At 48.2% G+C, this 24305-nt stretch overlaps 1 protein-coding gene across 1 annotated transcript in view; it reads right to left on the reverse strand.

The window, feature by feature from the left end:
* Nucleotides 1-24305, reverse strand: part of ADAMTS7 (ADAM metallopeptidase with thrombospondin type 1 motif 7) — a 56581-nt gene that overhangs the window by 28275 nt on the left and 4001 nt on the right. The window contains exons 2-8 of the mRNA XM_024128688.3: nt 19415-19770; nt 17077-17242; nt 15737-15933; nt 10703-10786; nt 10233-10357; nt 9186-9335; nt 7898-8041 (exon numbers count right to left, since the gene is read on the reverse strand). Of these exons, the coding sequence (XP_023984456.1) occupies nt 7898-8041; nt 9186-9335; nt 10233-10357; nt 10703-10786; nt 15737-15933; nt 17077-17242; nt 19415-19770 (1222 nt within the window). The remainder of the gene's footprint in view (nt 1-7897; nt 8042-9185; nt 9336-10232; nt 10358-10702; nt 10787-15736; nt 15934-17076; nt 17243-19414; nt 19771-24305) is intronic.

Genomic DNA, 24305 nt, shown 5'->3' on the forward strand with positions numbered 1-24305 from the left:
CACAGAGCAAGAAGGAAGGCCCTGCTCAACATCCAATGCAGGCTCTAGTCACACCTACTATCGAGGGGATAATGGCCAGCATACACTGAAGAAAGAGGTGGTGGGCATTCATACTAAAAACAGCCCTTGCACCAAAAACTTACTAAACCCACACAGGCTACACAGGGCTGCTCCCACACAAAAACAGCCTTCCAAGACCACAGTAGATAACTGTTTCTCCTAAACTCAGAGCAAGAGAAATATAAGTAAAATAAAGAAGCAGAGGAACCACTCCCAATTAAAAGATCAAGAGAATTGCCCTGAAAGAACAATGAAACAGATCTCTTCAGTCTAACAGACACCGAGTTCTGAAAATAAGAGACCTATGGGATAATGCCAATCTACATATAATATGGCTCCCAGAAGGAGAAGAAAGAGAAAAGGGGATTGAAAATGTATTTGAAGAAATTATGGCTGAAAACTTCCCAAACCTAAAGAAGGAAACGGATATCCAGGTACAGAAAGCACAGAGGGTTCCAAACAAGATGAACCCAAACAGACCCACATCAAGACATATTATAATTAAAATGGCAAAAGTTAAAGAGAGGATTCTAAAAGCATCAAGAGAAAAAGAGTTGGGGAGGGGGAAGGGTAAGCTGGGACAAAGTGAGAGAGTGGCATGGACACATATACACTACCAAACGTAAAAACGATAGCTAGTGGGAAGCAGCCGCATAGCAGAGGGAGATCAGCTCAGTGCTTTGTGACCACCTAGACGGTGGGATAGGGAGCGTGGGAGGGAGGGAGATGTAAGAAGGAAGAGATATGGGGATATATGTATATGTATAGCTGATTCTCTTTGTTAAAAAGCAGAAACTAGCACACCATTGTAAAGCAATTATACTCCAATAAAGATGTTAAAAAAAAAAGAGAAAAAGAGTTAATTACAAAAGAACCCCCATAAGGCTATCAGCTGATTTCTCTACAGAAACGTTGCAGGCCAGAAGAGAGTGGCAAGATATATTCGAAGTCCTGAAAGGGAAAAATCTGCAACCTAGCATACTCTACCCAGCAAAATTATCATTTTTAAAATTTTCAACTATCACAAGCGAAAACTAGAAGAATATAGCAATACTAAACCTATCGTAAAGAAAATATTGAAAGGTCTTCTCTAAATAGAAAGAAGGTTCCTAAGAAAGAGAAAATCACAATTGGAAAGTAAATCATTTAAATAAGTCAGTACATAGATTTTTTAAAAAATCAAAAAATTTCTGTGAAAGAGATGATAACCACAATTAACAATAAAAGGATGAACATGAAGACGTAAAAGAGGACATCAAAATCATAAAATGTGGGTGAGGAGAGTAAGAAAATGTAGGGTTTTTTCCTAGAATGTGTTTGAGCCTATATGACTACCAGTCTAAAACAAGTAGATATAGGAAGGGGATAACATACTTGAAGAACAGGGTGACCACAAATCAAAACATACAATAGATTCACAAAAACCAAAAAGAAGAGAGCCAAAAGAAGTATAATACAAAAGAAAATCATCAAACCACAAAAGGAAAAACAAAAAGCAAAAGAAAGGGACAAAGAAGAAATATAAAATCAATGGAAAAACAAGGTTTAAAATGGCAATAAATACATATCTGTCAATAATTACCTTAAATGTCAATGGACTAACTGCTCCAATCAAAAGACACAGAGCGGCAGACTGGATTATAAAACAAGAGCCTACAATATGCTGCCTACAAGAGACCCACTTTAGGGCAAAGGACACACATAGATTGAAAGTGAGGGGATGGACAAAGATATTCCTTCATGCAAGAGGAAATGTCAAGAAAGTAAGGGTCACAGCACTCATATCAGACAGAATAGACGTTAAAACAAAGGCTATAAACAAGACACAGAAGCAACCTAAATGTCCATCGACAGATGAATGGATAAAGAAGATGTGGTGTGTGTGTGTGTGTGTGTGTGTGTGTGTGTGTATCTGAATCACTTTGCTGTACACCTGAACTAACACATTGTAAACCAACTATACTTCAGTAAAAAAATAAATATTAAAAAACAAAGGCTATAAAGAAAGATAAAGAAGGACACTACATAATGATACAGGGATTAATACAAGGAGGTGATATTACACTTGTCAACATATATGCACCCAATATAGGAGTACCCAAATATATAAAACAAGTACTAGCAGACATAAAGGAAGAAACTGATGGGAACACAAGAATAGTAGGAGACCTTAACACCCCACTCACATCAATGGATAGATCTTCAAGATGGAAAATCAATAAGGCAACAGAGATTCTAAATGATACAATAGAACAGTTAGACTTAATTCATATTTTCAGGACATTAGATCCAAAAAAAGCAGAATACACATTCTTTTCAAGTGCATATGGAACATTCTCTAGGACTGACCACATACTAGGGCACAAAACAAACCTCAAAAAATTTAAGAGTATAGAAATTATTTCAAGCATCTTTTCTGACCACAACGGCATAAAACTAGAAATCAACCACAGAAAAAGAAACAAGAAAAAACAATTACAAATGGCTTCCCTGGTGGCACAGTGGTTAAGAATCCGCCTGCCAAAGCAGGGGACATGTGTTTGAGCCCTGCTCCAGGAAGATCCCACATGCTGTGGAGCAACTAAGCCCATGCGCCACAACTACTGAGCCTGCACTCTAGAGCCTGCGAGCCACAACTACTGAAGCCCACGTGCCTAGAGCCTGTGCTCCGCAACAAGAGAAGCCACTGCAATGACAAGCCCACGCAGCGCAACAAAGAGTAACCTCAGCTCACCGCAACAAGAGAAAGCCCAGTGCAGCAATGAAGACCCAACAGAGCCAAAAATAAATAAACTAATTAATTTTTTAAAAACACAATTACATGTATAACTGAATCACTTTGTTGTAAAGGAGAAACTAACACACTATTGTGAAACAGTTATACTCCAATAAAGATGTTAAATAAAAAAAAACAAACACAATTACATAGAGAATAAACAACATGCTACTAAAAAACCAATGGGTCAACAATGAAATCAAAGAAGAAATAAAAAAATACCTTTAGGCAAATGACAATGAGAACACAACCATACAAAAATCTATGGGATGCAGCCAAAGCAATCCTTAGAGGGAAGTTCAGAGCGATACAGGTCTTCTTTAAGAAACAAGAAAAATCTCAAATAAACAACTTAACCATCTAAAAGAATTAAGAAAAGAAGAACAAACAAAACCTAAAGTCAGCAGAAGGAAGGAAATAATAAAGATCAGAGAGGAAATAAATAAAACAGATTTAAAAAACAATAGAAAAAAATCAATAAAACCAAGATCTGGTTCTTTGAAAGGGTAAACAAAATTGACAAACCTCTGGCCAGGCTCACCAAGCAGAAAAGAGAGAAGACCCAAATAAACAGAATAAGAAATGAAAGAGGAGAAATCACAACTGATACTGCAGAGATATAAAAAACCATGAGAGAATATGATGAACTATTATATGCCAACAAATTTGACAACCTAGAAGAAATGGACAACTTTCTAGAAACATACAGCCCACCAAAACTAAATCAAGAAGAAACAGATAACTTGAACAGACCAATCACTAGAAGTGAAATAGCATCTGTAATCTGGAATAAAAAAAACAAAAAACAAACAAACAAAAACTCCCTACAAACAAAAGCCCAGGACCAGATGGTTTCACAGGCAAATTCTACCAAACACACAAAGAAGAACTTATACCGATCCTTCTCAAACTTCCAAAAGACTGAAGAGGAAGAAAAACTCCCAAAGACATTCTATGAAGCCACCATCATCCTGATACCAAAACCAGACAAAGACACTACCAAAAAAGAAAATTACAGGCCAGTATCTTTGATGAAAATAGATGCAAAAATTCTCAACAAAATATTAGCAAACCAAAACCAACAACACATAAAAAACGCCATACACCAGGACCAAGTTGGATTCAACCCAGGGTCACAGTGATGTTTCAACATATGCAAATCAACCAATGTGATACACCACATCAACAAAAGACAAAAACCACATGATCATCTCAATAGATGCAGAAAAAGCATTTGATAAAATTCAACATCCATTCATGATAAAAAAATAACCCTTGCAAAAGTGGGTATAGAAGGAACATATCTTGACATAATAAAAGCTATTTATGACAAACCCACAGCCAATATAATACTCAACGGTGAAAAGGTGAAAGCCTTCCCACTAAAATCTGGAACAAGACAAGGATATCTACTCTCACCACTTTTATTCAATATAGAACTGGAAGTCCTAGCCACAGCAATCAGACAAGAAAAATAAATAAAAGGTACTCAAATTCAGAGGGAAGAGGTAAATCTGTCATTATCTGCAGATGACATGATATTATATATAGAAAACCCAAAAGACTCCACACAAAAACTATTAGAACTGATAAACGAATTCAGCAAGGTAGCAGGATACAAGACTAACATACAGAAATTGGTTGCATTTCTTTACACTAACAATGAAATATCAAAAAGGGAATGTAAACAAACAATTCCTTTTAAAACCACATCAAAAAAATAAAATACTTAGGAGTAAACCTCACCAAGGAGGTGAAAGACTTATATGCTGAAAACTACAAAACATTAGTAAAGGAAATTGAAGATGATTCAAAGAAATGGAAAGACAGCCCATGCTCTTGGATTGGAAGAATATTGTTAAAGTGGCCAGTCTAATACCCAAAGCAATCTACAGATTTAATGTGATACTTATCAAATTACCCATGACATTCTTCACAGAACTAGAACAAAAAATCCCAAAACTCATGTGGAACCATAAAAGACCCCAAATTGCCAAAGCAATCCTGAGAAAAAAAGAACAAAGCTGAAGGGACTTCCCTGGCGGTCCAGTGGTTAAGACTTCACCTTCCAATGCAGGGGGTGCGGGTGGGGAGCTAAGATGCCACATGCCTCGTGGCCAAAAAAACCAGAACGTAAAACAGAAGTAATACTGTAACAAATTCAATAAAGACTTTAAAAATGGTCCACATCAAAAAAAAAAAAAATCTTAAAAAAAAAAAAAAAGAACAAAGCTGGAAGCATAACCCTCCCAGGCTCCAGACAATACTACAAAGCTACAGTAATCAAAACAGCATGGTATTGGCACAAAAACAGACATATGGATCAATGGAACAGAACAGAGAGCCCAGAAATAAACCCACACACCTAAGTTCAGTTAATCTTCAACAAAGGAGGCAAGAGTATACAATGGGGAAAAGACAGTCTCTTCAGCAAGTGCTGTTGGAAAAGTTGGACAGCCACATGCAAATCAATGAAATTAGAACGCACCTTCTCCCCATACCAAAAAATAAACTCAAAATGGCTTAAATACTGAAATATAAGACATGACACCATAAAACTCCTAGAAGAGAACATAGGCAAAACATTCTCTGACATAAATTATACCAATGTTTTCTTAGGTCAGTCTCCAAGATAATAGAAATAAAAGCAAAAATAAACAAATAAATGAAATAATGCCATTTGTAGCGACATGGATGTACCTAGAGATTATTATACTAAGCAAAGTAAGTCAGGAAAAGAAAGACAAATACCATATGATACCACTTATATGTGGAATCTAAAATACAACACAAATGAACATATCTACAAAACAGAAACAAACTCACAGACATGGAGAACAGACTTGTGGTTGTCAAGGGGGAGGGGGCATGGGGAGGGAAAGATTGGGAGTTTGGGATTAGCAGATGCAAACTATTACATATAAAATGGATAAACAACAAGGTCCTATTGTATAGCACAGGGAACAATATTCAATATTCTACAATAAACCATAAGGGAAAAGAATATGAAAAAGAAATAAAAAAATAAAAAAATAAAAAATATATATATATAACTGAATCACTCTGCTGTACAGCAGAAATGAACACACTTTAAATCAACTATACTTTAATAACATTTAAAAAACCAGTATGGTACTGGCACAAAAACAGACACACAGAGCAATGGAACAGAATAGAGAGGCTAGAAGTAAACCCACACACTTATGGCCAATTAATCTATGACAAAGGAGGCAAGAATATACAATGGAGAAAAGGCAGTCTCTTCAATAAGTGGTGCTGGGAAAACTGGACAGCTACATGTAAAAAAATGAAATTAGAACATTTTTCTCAAACCATATATAAAAAATAAACTCAAAATGGATTAAGAACCTAAACATAATACCGGAAACCATAAAACTCCCAGAAGAAAACATAGGCAGAACACTCTTTGACATAAATTGTAGCAATATTTTTTTGGATCCATCTCCTAAAGCAAAGGAAATAAAAATAAACAAATGGGACCTAATTAGACTTAAAAGCTTTTGCACAGTGAAGGAAACTATCAACAAAATGAAGAGACAACCTACAGAATGGGAGAAAATATTTGCAAGATATGACTGACAAGGAGTTAATATCCAAAGTATTTAAACAGTTCATACAACTCAATATAAAAAAAAAAATAACCGGATTAAAAAATGGGCCAAAGACCTGAACAGACATGTTTCCAAAGAAGACATACAGATGCCCAACAGGCACATGAAAAGATGCTAAACATCATTAATCATCAGAGAAATGCAAATCAAAACTATGAGATATCACCTTGCACCTGTCAGGATGTCTATCGTCAAAAAGAACACAAATAACAAATGTTGGTATAGACATGGAGAAAAGAGAACCCTTGTACACTGTTGGTGGGAATGTAAATTGGTTCAGCCACTGTGGAAAACAGTATGGCTCAAAAAAAGAAAAACAGAACTACCATGTGACCCAGGAATTCCACTCCTGGGTATATATGAGAAAAAAATGAAAACACTAATTTGAAAAGATACATGCAAACCAATGTTCACAGCAGCAATGTTTATAACAGCCAAGATACAGAAACAACCTAAGTGTCCATCAATAGATGAATAGATAAAGAAGATGCGGTATATATACATATATATATATATATATATATATATGTATATATACACAATGGAATACTACTCAGACATAAAAAAGAATGAAATAATGCCATTTGCAGCAACCTGGATGGACTTGAAGAATATAATGCTTAGAGAAATAAGTCAGACAAAGAAAGACAAATACTGTATGATATCACTCATATGTGGAATCTAAAAAATAAAACAAACTAGTGAATACAACAAAAAAGAATGAGACTCACAGATACAGAGAACAAACTAGTGGTTACCAGTGGAAAGAGGGAAGGGAGGAGGGGCAAGATAGGGACAGGGGATTAAGAAGTACAAACTGCTATGTATAAAATAAATAAACTACAAGGATATATTGCAGAGCACACGAAATATAGCCAATATTTTATAACTATAAATGGAATATAACTTTAAAAATTGTGAATCACTATGTTGTACACCTGAAACTTATATAATATGGTACCATCAACTACACCTCAATTAAAAAAAAAACTTGTGCTAATCATTTAAATTTTTAAGTTTGTCTTTACTTAGAACATTAACTAGCAAATAAAAAAATAACATAGCAAATCAAGAGGACACAAAAGAAAGGAAAAGCTTTACATTTCGGTGCCTTTAAGGGCACTTGCTTCCCTGCTTTTCACTGGACCCTTCTGGTCAGATAGCCAGCCGTGTACCTCCTCCAGCTTCCTTTCCTATTCTGCTTTGGCTCCTGTAGCATCACTTAACATCCTGCCATTCCCTGAAAATTATCCTACACTCCTCATGTCCTCGTGCCTTTGCCCATGCCTCTTCTACCAGGAATACCACTCTTCTCCCTTCTATACATCTGTGAACTCCTGCTCATCCTCCAAGGTGCTGTCTGCATCTCCCCGGTCACACCGTGACCTCAGGGGCTCAGACAAGGCCCAGGGCTGGGGGAGGGACTTACTCAAGGAACCTGGTGATGTACTCGCGGCTGCAGCGGGACCAGGTGAGAGGCGCAGTGTCGTACAGGAGCTGTGGAGACATGATGAAAGGCCGTTTCCCAACGGGCTCACAGTCATTGCCGCTTCCGTCATGCTGAATGCCAAAACTGTGTGAGAGCACAGGCCCCAGGGGCGAGTGAGCCGGTGGGAAGCCACCAGGCCGGCCCTCCCTCGGACGTCTGCAAGGTGCTGGATCCTAGCTCCCAGGCCTGGCTCTGCCACCAAAACACTGTGTGGCCTGGGGAAAGTCATATCCCATCTCTGAGACTCAGTTTCCCTAAGGTAAAACGTGGGTGTGCTAACTAGTGTCCCACAGGGCCCTCTGCCAGGTGCACCAGCCTGAGCCTGAACTAAGCACCAGGGATGCGGAGCAGCCCGGCTCCTGCAATGAGCTGGCCAACAACGGCAAGCCAGGTGGCATGCGTGGGGCCAACTGTGGCCCCCGCAACCTCACCGGTGCCAAAAACAGTCTGACAAGAGTTCCTGCCACCCCTCAGGTCCTGTCCCAAGGCTGTGCAGTGGAGTTAGGGAGTCTGAGCTCCTGCGCCACAGGAAAAGTCTCAAGACCATCCTTGGGAAAGACATGAGAAAAATTACCTTTGCTGAGCACTTACGATGTGCCAGGCACTATACTAAGCACTTTGAGAAACACTATCTCTCTCAGCCCCCAGGGATGACCCAATACCTCAGGCCAACAGAGCTCTCTGTGAGCCTGCCCTCATTGGGTCCCAGACATCTAAGATTATCATATTCACAGCTAAACAGTCTGGGCACAGAAGGCCAAGGGTACGGGCCATGCCTAGGCATAATAGCCTCATGTGGAGGTGTCCAACAGAGGGAGCCTTGGACATCACTGAATCCAACCCCCTCAATCAACAGGGAACACACAGAGGCCCAGAGAGGGCAGGGAACTTGCCTAGGGTCACAGAGCGATTAGCAACAGGGGGTTGGCAGGGACTAAGAGTAAAAAATGCAAGCACTGAGGGCAACAGGGAGGGACAAAGACCTATGGTGACTTTCTGGCCCATCTCAACCCCACTTCAAATAAGACTCACCCCTCTCCTAACAGGGAAGTGGCCTGTCTGTGGGGTGGGGACAGTGCCAGGGATAGCATGTGGCCAGGCTGGGCTCATTCCTCAAGGCAGGGCTCCCTTCCCTGGGATTGTGTGGGCCATCGGCTTGGCTGTCTGGTGCCCACAGGTTGGGAGGTGAGGTCGGGTTCTTAGTGTGGCAGTGGGGTTGGTGGGGTACCTGTGCCCGAGCTCGTGGGCCACGGTGAAGGCCAGTGGCAGGCCCGTGTCCTCGTTGATGTTGCAGCTGCGGTGAGGCTGGCACATGCCCGCCACGTGGGACAGGCCCAGGGTCTCGCAGGGCTGGTTCATGGCAGCACACAGGTCCTTCCTGCACATGCAGAGAAAAGGGGCCCTCAGGCTGACTTGGCCCGGAGCCAGTCCCACCCAAGCTGAGGGGGTTAGGGAAGGGCCCCTGCTGACCCTGAGGGAGGTTGGGAGTGAGAAGGATGCCCCTGCCATCGCTCCGAGACCAGTGCAGGAGCCATTTGGGAAGCAGGTGCCCTCGTTCACCCAGGACACCTATCTGGGCCTGGGGAGTAGACCCACGCACAGACAATTTGGGTTACTACTCCAGCGAGGGTGCTGACAGAAGCTGCCGGAGCTCAGCAAAGGGAAATAACTCCACCTCAAGTTCAAAACACTGCCTCTGAACAGATAAAGAGTTGTCAGAGGTTGGGGTCATGTTGAAGGGGGGTGGTGTGTGAGTAAGATTTTCTGGTTATAAAAGAGTTGCACAAGAGATCCTTCTAATAGAACCATTCTATATCTAGACTGTGGCAGTGGATACAGGAACTTACACATGTGATAAAATTGCATAGGACTTAATACACACAAACACACACACACACACACCCAAACAAGTAAGTGCATGTAAAACTAATGAAACCTGAGTAAGTCTGTGGATCATATCAGCATCAATTTCCTGGCTGGGATATAACTACAGTTATGCCAGATGTTACCACTGTGGGGAACTGGATGAAGTGTAGATGGTACTTCCCTGTATTATTTCTGACAACTGCACGGAATCCACAATTATTCCAAAATAAAAAGATCTCCCCCAGTACTGCTGGAATCCAGTCTTGGGTCAAAGGTGTGCAAACCCTCCTCAAAATGAGGCTCCCTGAGAGCAGGGCCGTGTCTGCCCCCCGAGGGTCAGGTAGCACCTCTCGCCCACGCAAGCTCTACCGGCCACACCCACGGCCCAGCCCCTCACAGCTGGCGGTACCTGGTGAGCAGGATGGCGGTGTCGTGGTGCAGCGGGTGGGTGTCCCTTTTCATGTTGATGCTTTTCTGCCACTTGCAGAAGCTCCTCAGGGTGTTGTCTGCGTGGTGAGTGATCTTTAGGTCCTCCTGGGGGCAGAGAGCGTGGCCACTCAAGCCTCTCCCTGAGCTCTGAAGTGTCAGGCCAAATTCTCCTTCACATGAAGGTGGGAGACAGAGGCCCAGAGGTGGCAGTGGGCAGACAAGCAGGCAGGCCCCCAGTCCAGCCTCCAGTCTGACAACCCCGCCCACAGGCACGTGCCAGACGGGACCTAAGAGAGGGTCAGCCGGGGACTGGGGGTGACAGATGACACTGCTTGGGCCAAGGAGGCCCTCGCTGTGCCCTTCCACATGAGGCAGCTCAGGTGAGTGGCAGGAGGGCCCTGGCAGATGATGCCATCCCAGGGGGCAGTGTGGGGCCACGTGACTTCTCACCTCCTCATCTTCCAGCAGGACCAAGCGCACGATGGTGATGTGGATGGGGTTCCCGATGCTGGGGTCATGAAACAGGCCGGCCACCTGCCCAAGAGATAAGGGTCAGGCTGTCACCTTGGATACAGGATATGGGCAGCCTCTGTCCACCTCAAGGGATGCACACCCAAGTTCACACAATGGGGAGCTCACCAGTGCATGCATCCCATACATGAACGTGCCCACACCTGTACACACACTTCCCCAACCAGCAACAGCAGAACCTGGGGAGGATGAGAGGGCCTCCCAGTACCCGGCCATTCCTGAGCACCAGTTTGGGATCCTATTCCTCAGCTCACACCTCCAAATGCTGGCTTGTTGCCCCATCTCAGGGCCCTAACCTGCCCTGGCTGGGACAGCCCTGCAGCCCCCTCCTGCCCTGGGGACGCCGGGACCAGCATCCCAGGAGTGAGCCCTCTCATGAGGCATGACCTGGGCATGGCCTGGGGGAGGGGTGGAGGCAGGCAGAGGCCCATCTTCCCTGGGGCTGAGAGCCATGGGGCCAAGAGGGCAGGTGTGCGTGCCTCTCAGAGGCCCCCACAGCTACAAGGGAGGCTCTACACTCAGCCCCAAGACAGAAGGCCATCCCCAAAGATGGACAGTGCGCCAAGGTGCTGGGAAATGGGGGTTAAAGCTATCTGCTCTTTTAAAGCTCCCTCAGAACAAGAAAGGGGCCAGCCCACAACGGGGGACAGGTGTCAGGGTCCCAGCAGGCAGAGATGTCAGGACACACCAGTTGTGAGTTGGCTTCTAGCAATTCCATCAAGAAAAATAATATTCAAATAGGAATGGACAAAACACACACTGTTAAGAGGGCAAAAAGCCCCTGATAATGGGGATGAATTACACCGTCAGAGCCCAAGGTCAGGAATGGTGAAGACAGTGATGCAACGTGTCTCTGTGCCCTCCATGTACATGCTGGAGCTGGGAGCCCCTCTGCACTGCCTTCTTGCACCACATCAGCCAGTTCTGCCTCCTAAATTTTGTCCTCTAGCCCACCTGCAGCCTTGCACCCCAGTCATCTGTCTCTGAAATGCAAACCCAATCACCCTATGCCCTTGCTTAAAGCAATGAGTGGGTCTTCACTGTCCACACCTAAGGAAAAAGTCCTAGACCTGGCATACAGGCCTGTGTGGTCTGGCCCCTGCCCACCTCTATGGCCTCACTCCCCTCCTCAAACCCCCTCACTCCTGGCTCCAACCACTCTGGCTTTCTCTCAGAATCCCATGATCCTTCCTACCACAGGGCCTTTGCAGATGCTGTGCCCTCAGCCTGGAACACCTTCCCAAGTTATCTCTCACCCTCTCTGAGCTCTCACCCCTCCATCATGTCTTCTGGGGAGCCTTTATTCTACCCGACACTCCCAAACCACCATGAACTTGTCCTTCCTAGTACCCCCTCCATCACACCTTCATATTCATCAGGGTGACGGCTTCATTAACGCCTCTCTCCCATATTCCAGACCATAAGCTCCATGAGGGCAACGTCTGTGTGGACTCCCTCTTACAGCCCCAGTGATCTGTCCAGTACCTGGCACATGATGGACTCAAGAAACAGTTGTTGAATGAATGAATCTTGAGCACTTGCTAAGTTTTTCCAACGCGTTATTTCATTTAAAAAAAAACAAAAACAAAACAAAAACAGTGAAAAATGAAAAGAGTACCCCGGAGAAAGTCAGGTTAAAAGAACAAGTCTTTCCTAGTCAACATGCAGGTGAACTCAGCAGCAGCACCCAACAAAGTGGCTCCAGAGGAGCCCCTGAGGGCCTGCTAAGACCTGTCCCGACAACTAGCCCACCCCATATCCTGAGTTAGTGCTGGGATAGCTTCCTGTCACCACAAAGCCCCACCCCCAGCGGACATAACACCTCTCCCTGTCCCCCAAGAAGTATGGAGGTGAAACAGATGCTGGGAGGGACTGGAGGGTGGCAGAGTCATTACTTGTTGACCAGATCAACCAATGAGTGTCTGTTTATGGCCTGAGGTCAGTGTGGTTGTCTGGATAAACGATACCCAGGGAAGACGAGCCCTGCTCTGGTGCAGGCCTGGAGAGCAAGCCAGAGTGGGCAGTATTCATGAGAGTAAGATCTGGGGGTTACAGGTGACCACAAGCTCCCAATGAACTGACAGTGTGACATGAGCCACTCAAAAAGGGCCTGTGACCTCAGAGGACATGAATAGAATTGAGGGCGCAAAACTGGGTGGGGGGACCTCCCTTGCTATGCTTGGAAGAGACCCACCTGAGCTCCCGGGCTCAGACCTGGGTCTGGCACAGAGAGGACACTAACAGATTGGAACCTACAGGAGGCTCTGGTAAAGAGGAGTGAGCTGTCCTGAAGGTGGCTGTGGGACCGAAGGGCAGATGCTAAAGCAGCCACAACAGCAGCAGTAACACTGACCGAGCCTAGCACACACAGTCCTCATGCTGGGAGCGTCACATGCCTTATCTCACTTAACCTTCTTACTTCTCAGGCAGGCGTAACTATCCCCAACTTACAGATGGAGTAACGAGGCTCAAAGAGAGGCTGAATAGGGGATCAGAACCCAGATCTGACTGCATCAAAGTTTTTGCTCTTACTTCTTAAGTTTGGAAAGTGCTGCCTGCCTCCTCTCTGAGGGATTCTCAATGCCTATAGCTTTGGAGGCTCTGAGAAGTCCTGCAGTAAAGTCTGTGTTCCATTTTTTTTAACCCTTTGTTGCCAATCTTTTTCCACAGCGCCATCTTTCTTCACAGAACACTTAGTAGCATCCCTTGGAACAAGTACTCCCTGGAATATTCTTTGAGAAATGCTACAGTGAGGTACAGCTTCCCCAGCATGGGATCCTATTCTTAAGCATCCATCACCTCATCCTTGGTACAGAGCTGGCACTCATCACATCAGCGTTACAGAACTGCTCCAGAGGGAAAAGAGGGTAAGTTCTCCCCATCCCCACCACCCTGTTCCCCCATCCTTCCAGCACACTCTGGCCACCACAGCTACCCAGCTGTCCCTCTCTGGGGCAGGCTGAGGGGCAGAGAGGTCAGAGTGGGACTTTGGAAGCAGATAAACCTGACCTCCGGTCCCAGCTCTGCAACTCACTAGCTGTGTGACCTTGAGCAAGCCCCTTGGCCTCGCTGAACCTTTGTTCCTTCAACTATGAAATGGGGCTGAGGCTTAGAAGAGGCAGTGAGTGTGGAGCACTGGACAAGTAGCAGGTATTCAGAAGGCTCCAGCCCTAACACACGGTCTAGCCCTCCTTGGAGGCTGGCTGCACGCCACCCCATGCCCCTGCCATCTCCTGGAGTCTCCCTATCAGGTATCTAGCCCTGTTAGGCTCATAGGTGCCCCGACTCTGTCCTGACCAATGCTGGACTTGCCAGCTTGGGAAAACCTGATACTGTCCAGAGCAGGTGACTGTGTGAGCCAGACCCTCCCTCCTCCAGGGTGGGGCTCACAACGTAAATGTGTGCGTCCTGTGAGCCTGGACAGGGAGGCAAGAAGGGGCCCCGCTTTGGGGCCAAATCCTTGACCCCTGGCACACAGGGGATGTCTCGGGGGAGCCTGGAGGGCTCAGTACCTGCCCACATGGAACACTCAGAAAAAATGAGGCAAATAAACCCAGCTAACCATTGGTGGCTCCAGCCAAGCTCCTGGGCCTCCTTCAGGCTGAGCCCGAGTGGAGGATCTCATGGCTTGGGAACCTGACCTTGCCCACCCCGAGCCCCGAAGCCAGGCTCCGCTGTCCAGCAACAGTCCCTCCTGAACCCTGGCCTTTAGTGGTTTGTCTCCCTGGGCAGACAAGGCTAAATGGAAGCTTGGCTGGGTCTTAGAGCCCTCAAGTGCCAGGCAGAAGGCTATGACCTTTATTCCATAAGGAGGAGGGAGCCAACATGGGTGGCCAAGTCGGGCAGGAACTGGCCCAGAGCTGAGCTTGCCAATGCTGACGGAAGCAGTGGGGGCATGGTGGCCACAGACAGTGCCCCTTTCTTTCTCTGACCCCAGGCTTCATGGCGATAAAAGGGGTGGCCAGACCTTCGATGATCCAGAGCGCACTTCCTTTAATGTTGCAGGGGGTGTAAGGCTGGCACGGGCGGAAGTCACAGCACATGACACTGGCCACATCAGCTGCAGAGCACACACCCCCCGTCCTGTTCTCAGTCACCCGGCCCAGGAGGAAAACAGTGTTGTTCAGTGTGTGGCCTGCTAAGAATGCCAAAGGCAGAGATCTTTTCTCCCAGGGGCCGAAGGAAGCAGCTTGGCTGCCTGAGGCCTCCCACCTGCACACCCAGGGCGGCAGCAGGGAGGCACTGCCTGACACTATAGGAGCAGGAATCACCAGCTCCAACCTGCCACAGTGCCCCAGGTGGGACCTGGGAGACCGGGCTTCTGTCTTGCCTTGCTTGTGACCTGGGCAAGTCACTCACCCTCCCGGGGCCTACTTATCTCAACCGTCCCGTGGCATCAAGAGCAGTATGCCAATGCTGTGAGGTACTACTGTCATCCCCAGTTCACAGGTGAGCAAGCTGAGGCTAAGATAGGTAATGTGGCCTGCCCAAGGTCACCAGCTAGTAGAACTGTACAGATCCTTCTAACTCTACTGCGTGCCGATGTCTCAGGCAGGGGCTGGTCTGATTGGTCATTTCCGTGTCCCCAGCGACCAGCACAGGTCCCGGCACAGAGGAGGGAGGTTTGCTCAGAGTGGTGTGGATGGGTCAACCAGGCTATGAGCTCCCTCAGCCTCCCCTCCCCCAGCTCTGGTCCTGGCAGCGGGTGGAGGCTGCAGAGCCAACGGGGTGGAATGGCACTCAGTGGTGTCCTCACAGCAGCCCCAAAGGCCCCACCTCTGCCCAGGCTCTCTCCTAGTGACTCCCTGTGGGGCCTCCCATCCCCTCCTGGACTTAGGAGCTGGAAGCCTATACCTCCTGCTTGGGGCCTGGGGTACACCCACCCTTTGTACCTCAACCACCATCCCCTGGCAGCCCTCGCCACCCCCCAGGCACCGCCCACAGCAGCCTCACCATGTTCATGATGGTCAGCACGTAGCTCTCGACATCTGGCTGCCCGTGGTACTCCACCATTTTAGCATCGGCTACCACCAGGGTCTCCACCCACTTCTCTTTGCTGACCGAGCGCTGGTGTAGACGCCTCGGCCGCTGCCGCCGCCACTGCTGCCGCTGCTCCCAACGCTCCCGCCGGGGCTCCGGCTCCGGGGACTCTGTGGGCCCCAGGCGGGCTGTGGGTTAGCTGCCAGTAGACTGGCCCAGGGCACACGTCTCAAGGGCCTTTCCCCAGTGAGCTCTCTCTGGGTCAGTGGGAACAGTGCTGGGGTCAGAGGCAAAAGGCCTGGACTCCCATCATGGTTTGCCCCAGACCTGTGCTGTGTGACCCTGACCTGGTCACTTCCCTTCTCTGATCCTGGGGGATGCCTGACTATAAATAGTTAAGTTGATCAGCCTCACAGAGTGACTTCGGGGGGCTAATGAAATGGTGGATATGAACACAGTAAAGCACTGTGTCCGTGAGGCAAGCTCCTAAGCCCCTATCTCCTCATGCTGATCCCTCCCTCGCTGGGGGGTAAGTACATCCCAGCACATGCAGATCCCCCGGCCTAACCCCCAGCCTGGGGAGGCCGACCAAGACCCCAACCAGCTGAGTCCACTGGAGACCTGCCCCACTGACCCAGGCTGCCCCCAGATCAGAAGAGGAAGCACATCTATGAAGCTGGGGAAACTGAGGGCGAGAAGCATGCCTCTTTGGATATCTGTTCCAGCAAAGAGAGTCCCTGAGCTGTGGGCAGCTTGTGAAGTTGGAGCAGTCCCCAAACCCCAGCAGCCCTTAGCAGGCAGCTCCTTACAGGGACTGGCCAGCACTGACTGTGGCCACTCTGCAGAAGAGGTGCTGGGTACCACACTCTAGGTCTCCAAAATGGAAGTTAGTTATCCTGGGGTGGGACCAGAGTCGGGAGGGGAGGGAGGTTCCTGGCTGGCTGTCCTGCTGGGGTTGGGTATGGCCCGGCCTCGCCTGGACACTCGAAGAATAGTTGGCACAGCTGGAGGTGCCCCAGGCAGTGAGTGGGGAGGGGCGGGGAGAGACGGAGACGGAGCCCTGAGGTGGGGAGACGGATGAGCTGACAGTGAGAGAAGCCAGTCCAGGGCATGAGCGGGGGCAGGCCTGACAGGCAGAGGCCTCAGGCCCGTGGCACATTTGGAGGGCACAGGCTATGATGATGTGTCTGTCGGTCTGTGTCCCTTCGGTCCAACAGGAGCTGGGCATGGAGGTGTTGACAGAGGTTTCTAGAAGGCCACTCCATGCCCCCAGACCCATCCCCTACCCCAGAGCTGGTAGCAGAGAAGCATACCTTTCACCCCACAGGTGCCTGGAGCCCTGGGGTCCCTCGGCTCTGCCCACCTCTCAGGGGCTTGGCGCTTGTATACCACGTGCGGCTGGGCGCGGCCAGGGTGGGCTGGGACACCATCCAGGGGCTCAATGAAGTAGTCCTCATTGGAGAGCTGGAACACACCTTTCTGGGAAAGAAGCACCAGGGTCACTTGGGGAGGGCTGGCACTCAGCTGCTCTTCCCACCCATCCCAGAGGTCTGTCCTGCCCAGCCGAGCCCACCACCCCAACTGACCCCAACACACTGTGCTTTCCTCCCTCTGGGCCTTTGTTCACTTTGTACCCTCTGCCTGGAATGTCCTTCCTTACAGCTTTACCCAGCCAAAGGCTTCTAGGCTAAGCTCAGAAGCCACCAGCCTAGGAAGCTGCTCCATACACCCACCCTACCCCTTAGCCCATAAGAAGCAAGAAGTGGGTCTGCATCTCTTGCATCCCCAGAGAAAAGCAGGAATTACAATTAGAAGCTTAACATCAAGAAGAAAAAAAAAAGTCCTGGGGATGTAACGTACAGCATGGTGACTATAATTAATAATACTGTATTGTGTATTTGGAAGTTGCTAAGAAAGATCTCAAAAGTTCTCATCACAAGAAAAAAACTATATGTACATAAATTTGTAACTAGACTTATTGTGATCATTTCACAACACATAGGTGTCAAATTGTTGTCTGAAACTAATATTTCAATGATATCTCAATAAAAAGAAAGAAATTTGATCACCAAAAGAAAGAAAGAAAGAAATGGGTCTGCTTCCAAATCTAACAAGATGGCCACAGAGGTGCCCACTGCCACGAGGACATCCTTGTCCCCGGTCCCAGGGTCTGCCAGAGAAGGAAAGCTGGCAGAGATGTCTTGGTCATGTCCGCTGGTATTCAGAGAGGCCAGAGGAAGGAGGGGCCTTGGTAAGTATCTTTGAGCAGCCCACCACCTCCTGGGGAAGCTCAGGACTCCAACACGGAAGGTTTTACCTCCCTTGGACCTCCCTCACTGGCTCCAAGTCGGCCAGTTGTGTCACTCAAGGCCAGAGAACCTGGAGCGCTAGACAGTGCATCAGGGGCTCTAGGGGCTGGAGGCCTGGGTTGAATGCAGACTCCACCACTGGATAACTGCGTGACCTTGGGCAAGTTCTTCTCTGAGTCTGCTTCCTCATTTGTAAAATGGGAATGATGCACCTGTCGCTCAGGCTCAACAAGATTAATTAACTGTATGGAAAGGGAGGAGCACAGACTGGGTAAATGAGAGACTTTCCCAGGCATATGGGCTCTCAAAGGCCCAGATACCCTAGAGCCTGTGAGGTGGGCTGTCATTAGGCCCTGCCCTGCCACAGCCCATGGCTTTTCCTGAGCAATCTGAGCTGAGGCTCCCCCCACCAACAGTGGATGGCTGAGAATGTGCAAACCCCCAAGTCCTCCCACACCCCACGCTTGAGAGCTGGGAGCAGAAAGGGGCCCTATCCTGCTTGGAGAAGAGCTGCTTTAACTGGGCACTCAAGCAGAGGGAGGCAATTAGGGCTGCAGGCAGTAGCCAGATTTACCTCAACCCAGAAAAACCTGGAGGTTGAGGCCTGCTCTCCAGCGAGGCTGCCTCATCACCCCCTGAGTCAAGGTAAAGGTGAGGAAGCCCGTCCTGGAGAAGAGCAGCCTAAAGGCGGGGGCGCGGGGGGGGGTGGGGTGGGCGGGGGCAAACAAAGTCATAACTGATCCCCTAAAGAAGAGGGATTCAGCTGCTTTCTAAGTTAGTCTACACACACCACAAACAGTGGTTCTCAAAGTGGGGTGTCTGGACCTGCAGCTTCAACACTATCTGAGAAATTGCCAGAAATTCAAATTTTGCTACCCGCGGGAAGAGGGCAGCAAAAGGGGGGGGGCGGGGGGGGGGGGGGGGGGGGGGGGGGCAAACAAAGTCATAACTGATCCCCTAAAGAAGAGGGATTCAGCTGCTTTCTAAGTTAGTCTACACACACCACAAACAGTGGTTCTCAAAGTTGGGTGTCTGGACCTGCAGCTTCAACACTATCTGAGAAATTGCCAGAAATTCAAATTTTGCTACCCGGCCCCCCCCCGACCCTATGGTACACTGGGTTTTTAACAAGGTCTGGGTGACTCTGGCTCGCATTAATGTTTGAGAACCACTAGAGAACAAAGAGGCCTGCGTTGTCCACCCCGTTTTACAGGTGGAATACTGAGGCTGGGAGAGGAAAAGCCAACAGGCCGAAGTTAGCAGGCAGGTCCGTGACCAGGCCGGTCCGTGACCAGGCCGGGGGCAGCCATGCGTCCCGCCAGCGCACCCTGCGCACACTCACCAGGCCGTCGCAGGCGCTGATGGCTGCCAGGCCGCCCTCGAGCTCAGGGTCCTGCACCTCGCCGAGCAGGTGGCAGGCGGGGGCGCGGGCCCGGATGTGCGCGCGGCCCAGGCCGCCGCGCCGCCGAGTCTCGCTCACGAAGCCGGGCGCCAGCAGGTGCGAATTGGCTGTCAGGTTGAAGCGCAGCTCGCGGCCGCGGTACTGCAGCTCGTAGAAGGCGGGCGCGGCGGGGCGCGCGGACACGTCCCTCTTACGCAGTGCGCGCGGCCACAGCTCATAGGACAGGAAGGAGCCCCCCGCGTCCACGCGCACCGGGTGCACGATGTCCAACGCTGCCCGGCCATCGGCGGCGTGCCCTGCAGGGAGAAGAGCCGGACCTGAGTGGGGAGCGGCCGAGAGGGCGGCTGAAGTCTGAGTGCCGGGACTCAAACACCCACCACCTGTGCTATTTCACCTATCCGTGCCTCGCTGGCTCCATCTAGGTTATCGGGATAACCTCTTAACAGGTTTCCCTGCTTCCGCTATTGCCCGTGTGGCATCCCTCTCCCCTAGTCTTCTTTCAGCGTAGCAGTCACAGGGATTCGTTCCAAATCAGTCAGATCATGGCCCTCCTCTGCTCAAAACCCTGCAGTGGCTTCCAGCTCACACACAGCAGGAGATAGAGTATGGTGATGGCCTGCGAGGCTTTAGGCAAGGTTACCGCTCCAATCTCATCTCTGCTGCACTTCCCGAGTTCCCTCCACTGGGCCACTGGCCTCCTTGCTGTTCCTCAAAGTCAGACATGCTCCTGCCTCAGGATTTCGCTTTGCTATTCCCTCCACCGGGAACACGCTTCCCTCAGTGTTCCACCTGACTAAACCCCTCACTTCTTTTCAAGTCCTTCCTCAAAGCTCTCCTCGCTTTACTTTAAAATTGCAACTCCCTGGCTCTCCCTATTCCCCCTTCCCTGCTTTATTTTTCCCCATAGCACTTCTGACATACTGTATCACTTAACATCTTCATTCTTCTTCCTATTTTTCTTTCTCCATCTCCTCCCAGTGTGAACTCTAGGAGGGCAAGAATCTTCATAGTCTTTGCTGAAGAGTTTAAGTGCCAGAGTATCTGGAAACTAGTAGTTTCTCAGTAAATATTTGTGTAAAATCTGTAGAATGGGGAGAATTACTTAACACTTTGGGAGCTGAGGATTAAATGAACTGAACTGCTCCACATATAGCAGTGCCTGGCCCACTGACTGAACATGATGGCAAGTATGATTATTAGTAATGACTATTAGCCTAATGGATTTTTTTTTAAGTGCCTGAGGGTTCTGCACATCTCCGGGTCTCCTGAGATGGGGAGTCAGAGAAGGACCACCCAGGTCGGGCTCCCTAGCCCCTCATCACTACCACTTCAGCAGAGCAGCTCTAGTTTATTTCTTTAAGAGTTTGAATGAAAAAGTTCCAGGGCTGCAAAACTTCTGCAGACTTCTGCTCAGGCCCTTGCCATTTGCAGAATCCTCTCCTAGGCATTCTGTCGCTTGGATTTCCCAGTAAGGCTTCATTCTTAACCTTTTTTTGCCATGGACTCCTTCTCAGAAAAATGTTTTTATTTTATTTTTTTATTATTATTATTATTTTTTTTTTGGTGGTATGCGGGCCTTCCTCTGTTGTGGCCTCTCCCGTTGCGGAGCACAGGCTCCGGACGCGCAGGTTCAGCGGCCATGGCTCACGGGCCCAGCCGCTCCGCGGCATGTGGGATCCTCCCAGACCGGGGCGCGAACCCGGTTCCCCTGCATCGGCAGGCGGACGCGCAACCACTGCGCCACCAGGGAAGCCCCAGAAAAATGTTTTTAAATGTATAAGATTAAATATACCCAAGAAATACCAAGGAAATTGATTAGATTGAAATACAGTTGTCAAAATAATTTAAAAAGTAGATGTGAAATTATGTGCTCCTTTACTAATGCACTAAACAAGATCTAATGGCAAATTTAACAACTATGGTGATTTAGAAGTAGTGATAAATGTCAACCTTATTTCAAGATACCTGCAACTGTATTGAGATAAAATATTTTGCTTTTCCTATTGGTAGGAAAATCACAGATACTGCCAACACTATTGTGATTTGTTGCTAATATATATAATTGAAGGAAATGCTACATTTCACTTCAAGGTTACAAAAATTAAAGATGTAATATATTCCCATCCAAGGTCATGGATCCTCTGAATTCTACCCAGGTCTCTATGGCTGCAGATCCAGGTTAGGACACCTGCAGTAGAGTCCCCAGATTGCTTCTGGAGAAAGCAAAGAGACATTCAAAGAAGTGCAGAGACTGGCTTAAAGCCACACAGCGAGAGTAATAAAGTCTCCCAAATGGCTTCAATCTCTCAGTAACATCGTTCTACACTCAGCAGTCCGTCCCTTGCTGGGCCTCAGTTTCCCCTTCACCAACATAAGGAGTTGGACCAGATCAAGTTTTTCAAACTATTTTGGCCACCATACCTAGTCTTCAAAAGAAATCTCATGTGGACACATACACACATAAGAGCACCAATGCTGGGGGTGGGCAGGAACCTCAGGGCTGATGCTCTTGTTCCCCCTTTTCCTTCTCTGCAGTTCCCAGGCTCTGAGGTACAGGTAGGAAACTGGCCCATGTGAGGTGTCTCCCAGCTTCAGGTCCTGCCCAGATCAACTGGCTTTATGCTCAGCTCCTGGGATCCTGGCTGCTCGTGACAATAACCCCTCGAGGCCACAAGGATGCCTGAGTGCCCTGAAGCTGTCCCACAGGGCTCTCTGTGTGGCCACTGCTGGGGCTGGAAGGGAAGCCAAGCCCAGCCTGAAGCTCCATCCAGGCCAGGCCGCAGAAACCCAAACTGCCCTCCAATTTGTCTCCTGTCAAACCACGTGTAAAGTGCCCTGCACACGCCAGTGGTGTGCCCCCCTGCTGAGGACATCCCCCGCGGCCCACAACTGCCCCAGCAGGCCAGCCATCAGGGCATGGTCCTCTAAGAGCATGCTCCGAGCGAGGCAGGGTGGGCTGGGGTGACTTGCCGTGTGGATCTGGACAAATTTTCCCTGTCTCTGAGTTTCAGGAGGGCACCAGTGCAAGGATTTTCCAGACATCTCAGATGAGAATTTGTTAAAAACAAATTCCCAGGCCCTGGCCCAGACCCACTGAATCAGCATCTCCAGGAAACAGGACTGGGAAGCTGTGGGGTTTTTTAAAAATTTTTTTTAACATCTTTATTGGAGTATAATTGCTTTACAATGGTGTGTTAGTTTCTGCTGTATAATAAAGTGAATCAGCTATACATATACATATATCCCCGTATCTCCTCCCTCTTGCGTCTCCCTCCCACCCTCCCTATCCCACCCCTCTAGGTGGTCACAAAGCACCGAGCTGATCTCCCTGTGCCATGCAGCTGCTTCCCACTAGCTATCTATTTTACGTTTGGTAGTGTATATATGTCCATGCCACTCTCTCACTTCGTCCCAGCTTACCCTTCCCCCTCCCCGTGTCCTCAAGTCCATTGGAAGCTGTGTTTTTACCAAGAGCCTCAGGGGACTGTGATCATCAGGGAAGTTAGGAAATTCCTCACTGGAAGTGAACCTGGCTGAACATCAGCAATACCTGGAGAGCTCTGAAAAACTGCAGCTGTCCAGGACCCGGCCCAGAGATTCTGATTCCATAGATCCAGGGCTCTGAGGCTCCAGAATCTGTATTTTTTTCTGTATTTTTCTAAACCTTCTGGGGATTCTGTTGTAACCATTTCCGGGGTGGCATTTGGAAGCCACTGGGCTGGATAATTGAAGGAGACTTCTTGCTCTGACATCCTAATAAGGGCATTTGGGATGGCAACTCCACAACCACAGCCGGCAGACTTGTTTTTTTGTTTGTCAGTGTATTGATTTGGAAGCGGGGGGGCATGGTTTGTTGGGCTGGCAAAAATGTTGAAAAGTATTTAATCTGTTGCTAGTGTTTAAAAAAATCACATAATTTTGTATAAAAATCTCCATTTTCAGCTTATAGTCTTATCATCCATCCATGTCAGGCCTAAATTCACACTTGTCAAAAGTGGCCCTTTAGAGAGGGCCTGTGCTCCCCTATCTGCCTCAGTCCCTACCACTCCCTATGGTGTTCTCAACACTGTAGCTAAATATAGGTTGCCCTCAGCTTCACACTTGTATTGTCTTTCATTCAGTAAAGAACTGAATCTCTAACAAAAATGGGAAAACAAGAGATGGGCCAAGAGGCCCCATGTTTCGAGAAAAATGTCTTCCCACCAGCCTTGTTATGTTAACTGCCTGGTCCATCCCTCAGAATAGAGAAATGGGTGCAGGGCACTTGTGACCCTTACCCCTGGCACAGTGCCGAGAAGGTCCAAGAGAGGGGAGGGGATACCCCACAGATGGACGGGGATGAAGAAAATCTTCGTTAAAGGGGCACTTGTGAAATGTCCCTTGACATACAGGTACATATTTAAGCGTGAAGATGAGGAGGGCATCTTGGTGGTGGACACCATGTGGTAGACCCCCAGAGAAGTAAGAAAAAGCCAGGGGTGAGGGGAACAAGCAGTAAGAAGCTTGGCCCAGGTGTATGTTTTGTGAAATGAGAGACAATGGAGTGACAAAATAATGCACTGTCAAAAGTATGACCTTTAAACATAGGAAGACCCAGGTTCAGGTGCCAACTTGGCCACTTAATAGTTGTGTGGCCTAACAGTCACTTAATCTTGCTGAGCCTCAGTTTCCTCATCTGCTCAGAGAATCCAGGTCAGAAAACTTAAGCAGGGTCACAGGGCAAATAGACGGAGAATAAGACAACAGCCACACTCCAAGACTTTTTTTTTTTTTTTTTTTTTTTTGTGGTATGCGGGCCTCCCTCTGCCGCGGCCTCTCCCGTTGCGGGGCA

Source organism: Physeter macrocephalus, chromosome 11, assembly GCF_002837175.3.
Source record: "Physeter macrocephalus isolate SW-GA chromosome 11, ASM283717v5, whole genome shotgun sequence".
NCBI classification, from domain to species: Eukaryota; Metazoa; Chordata; class Mammalia; order Artiodactyla; family Physeteridae; genus Physeter; species Physeter macrocephalus.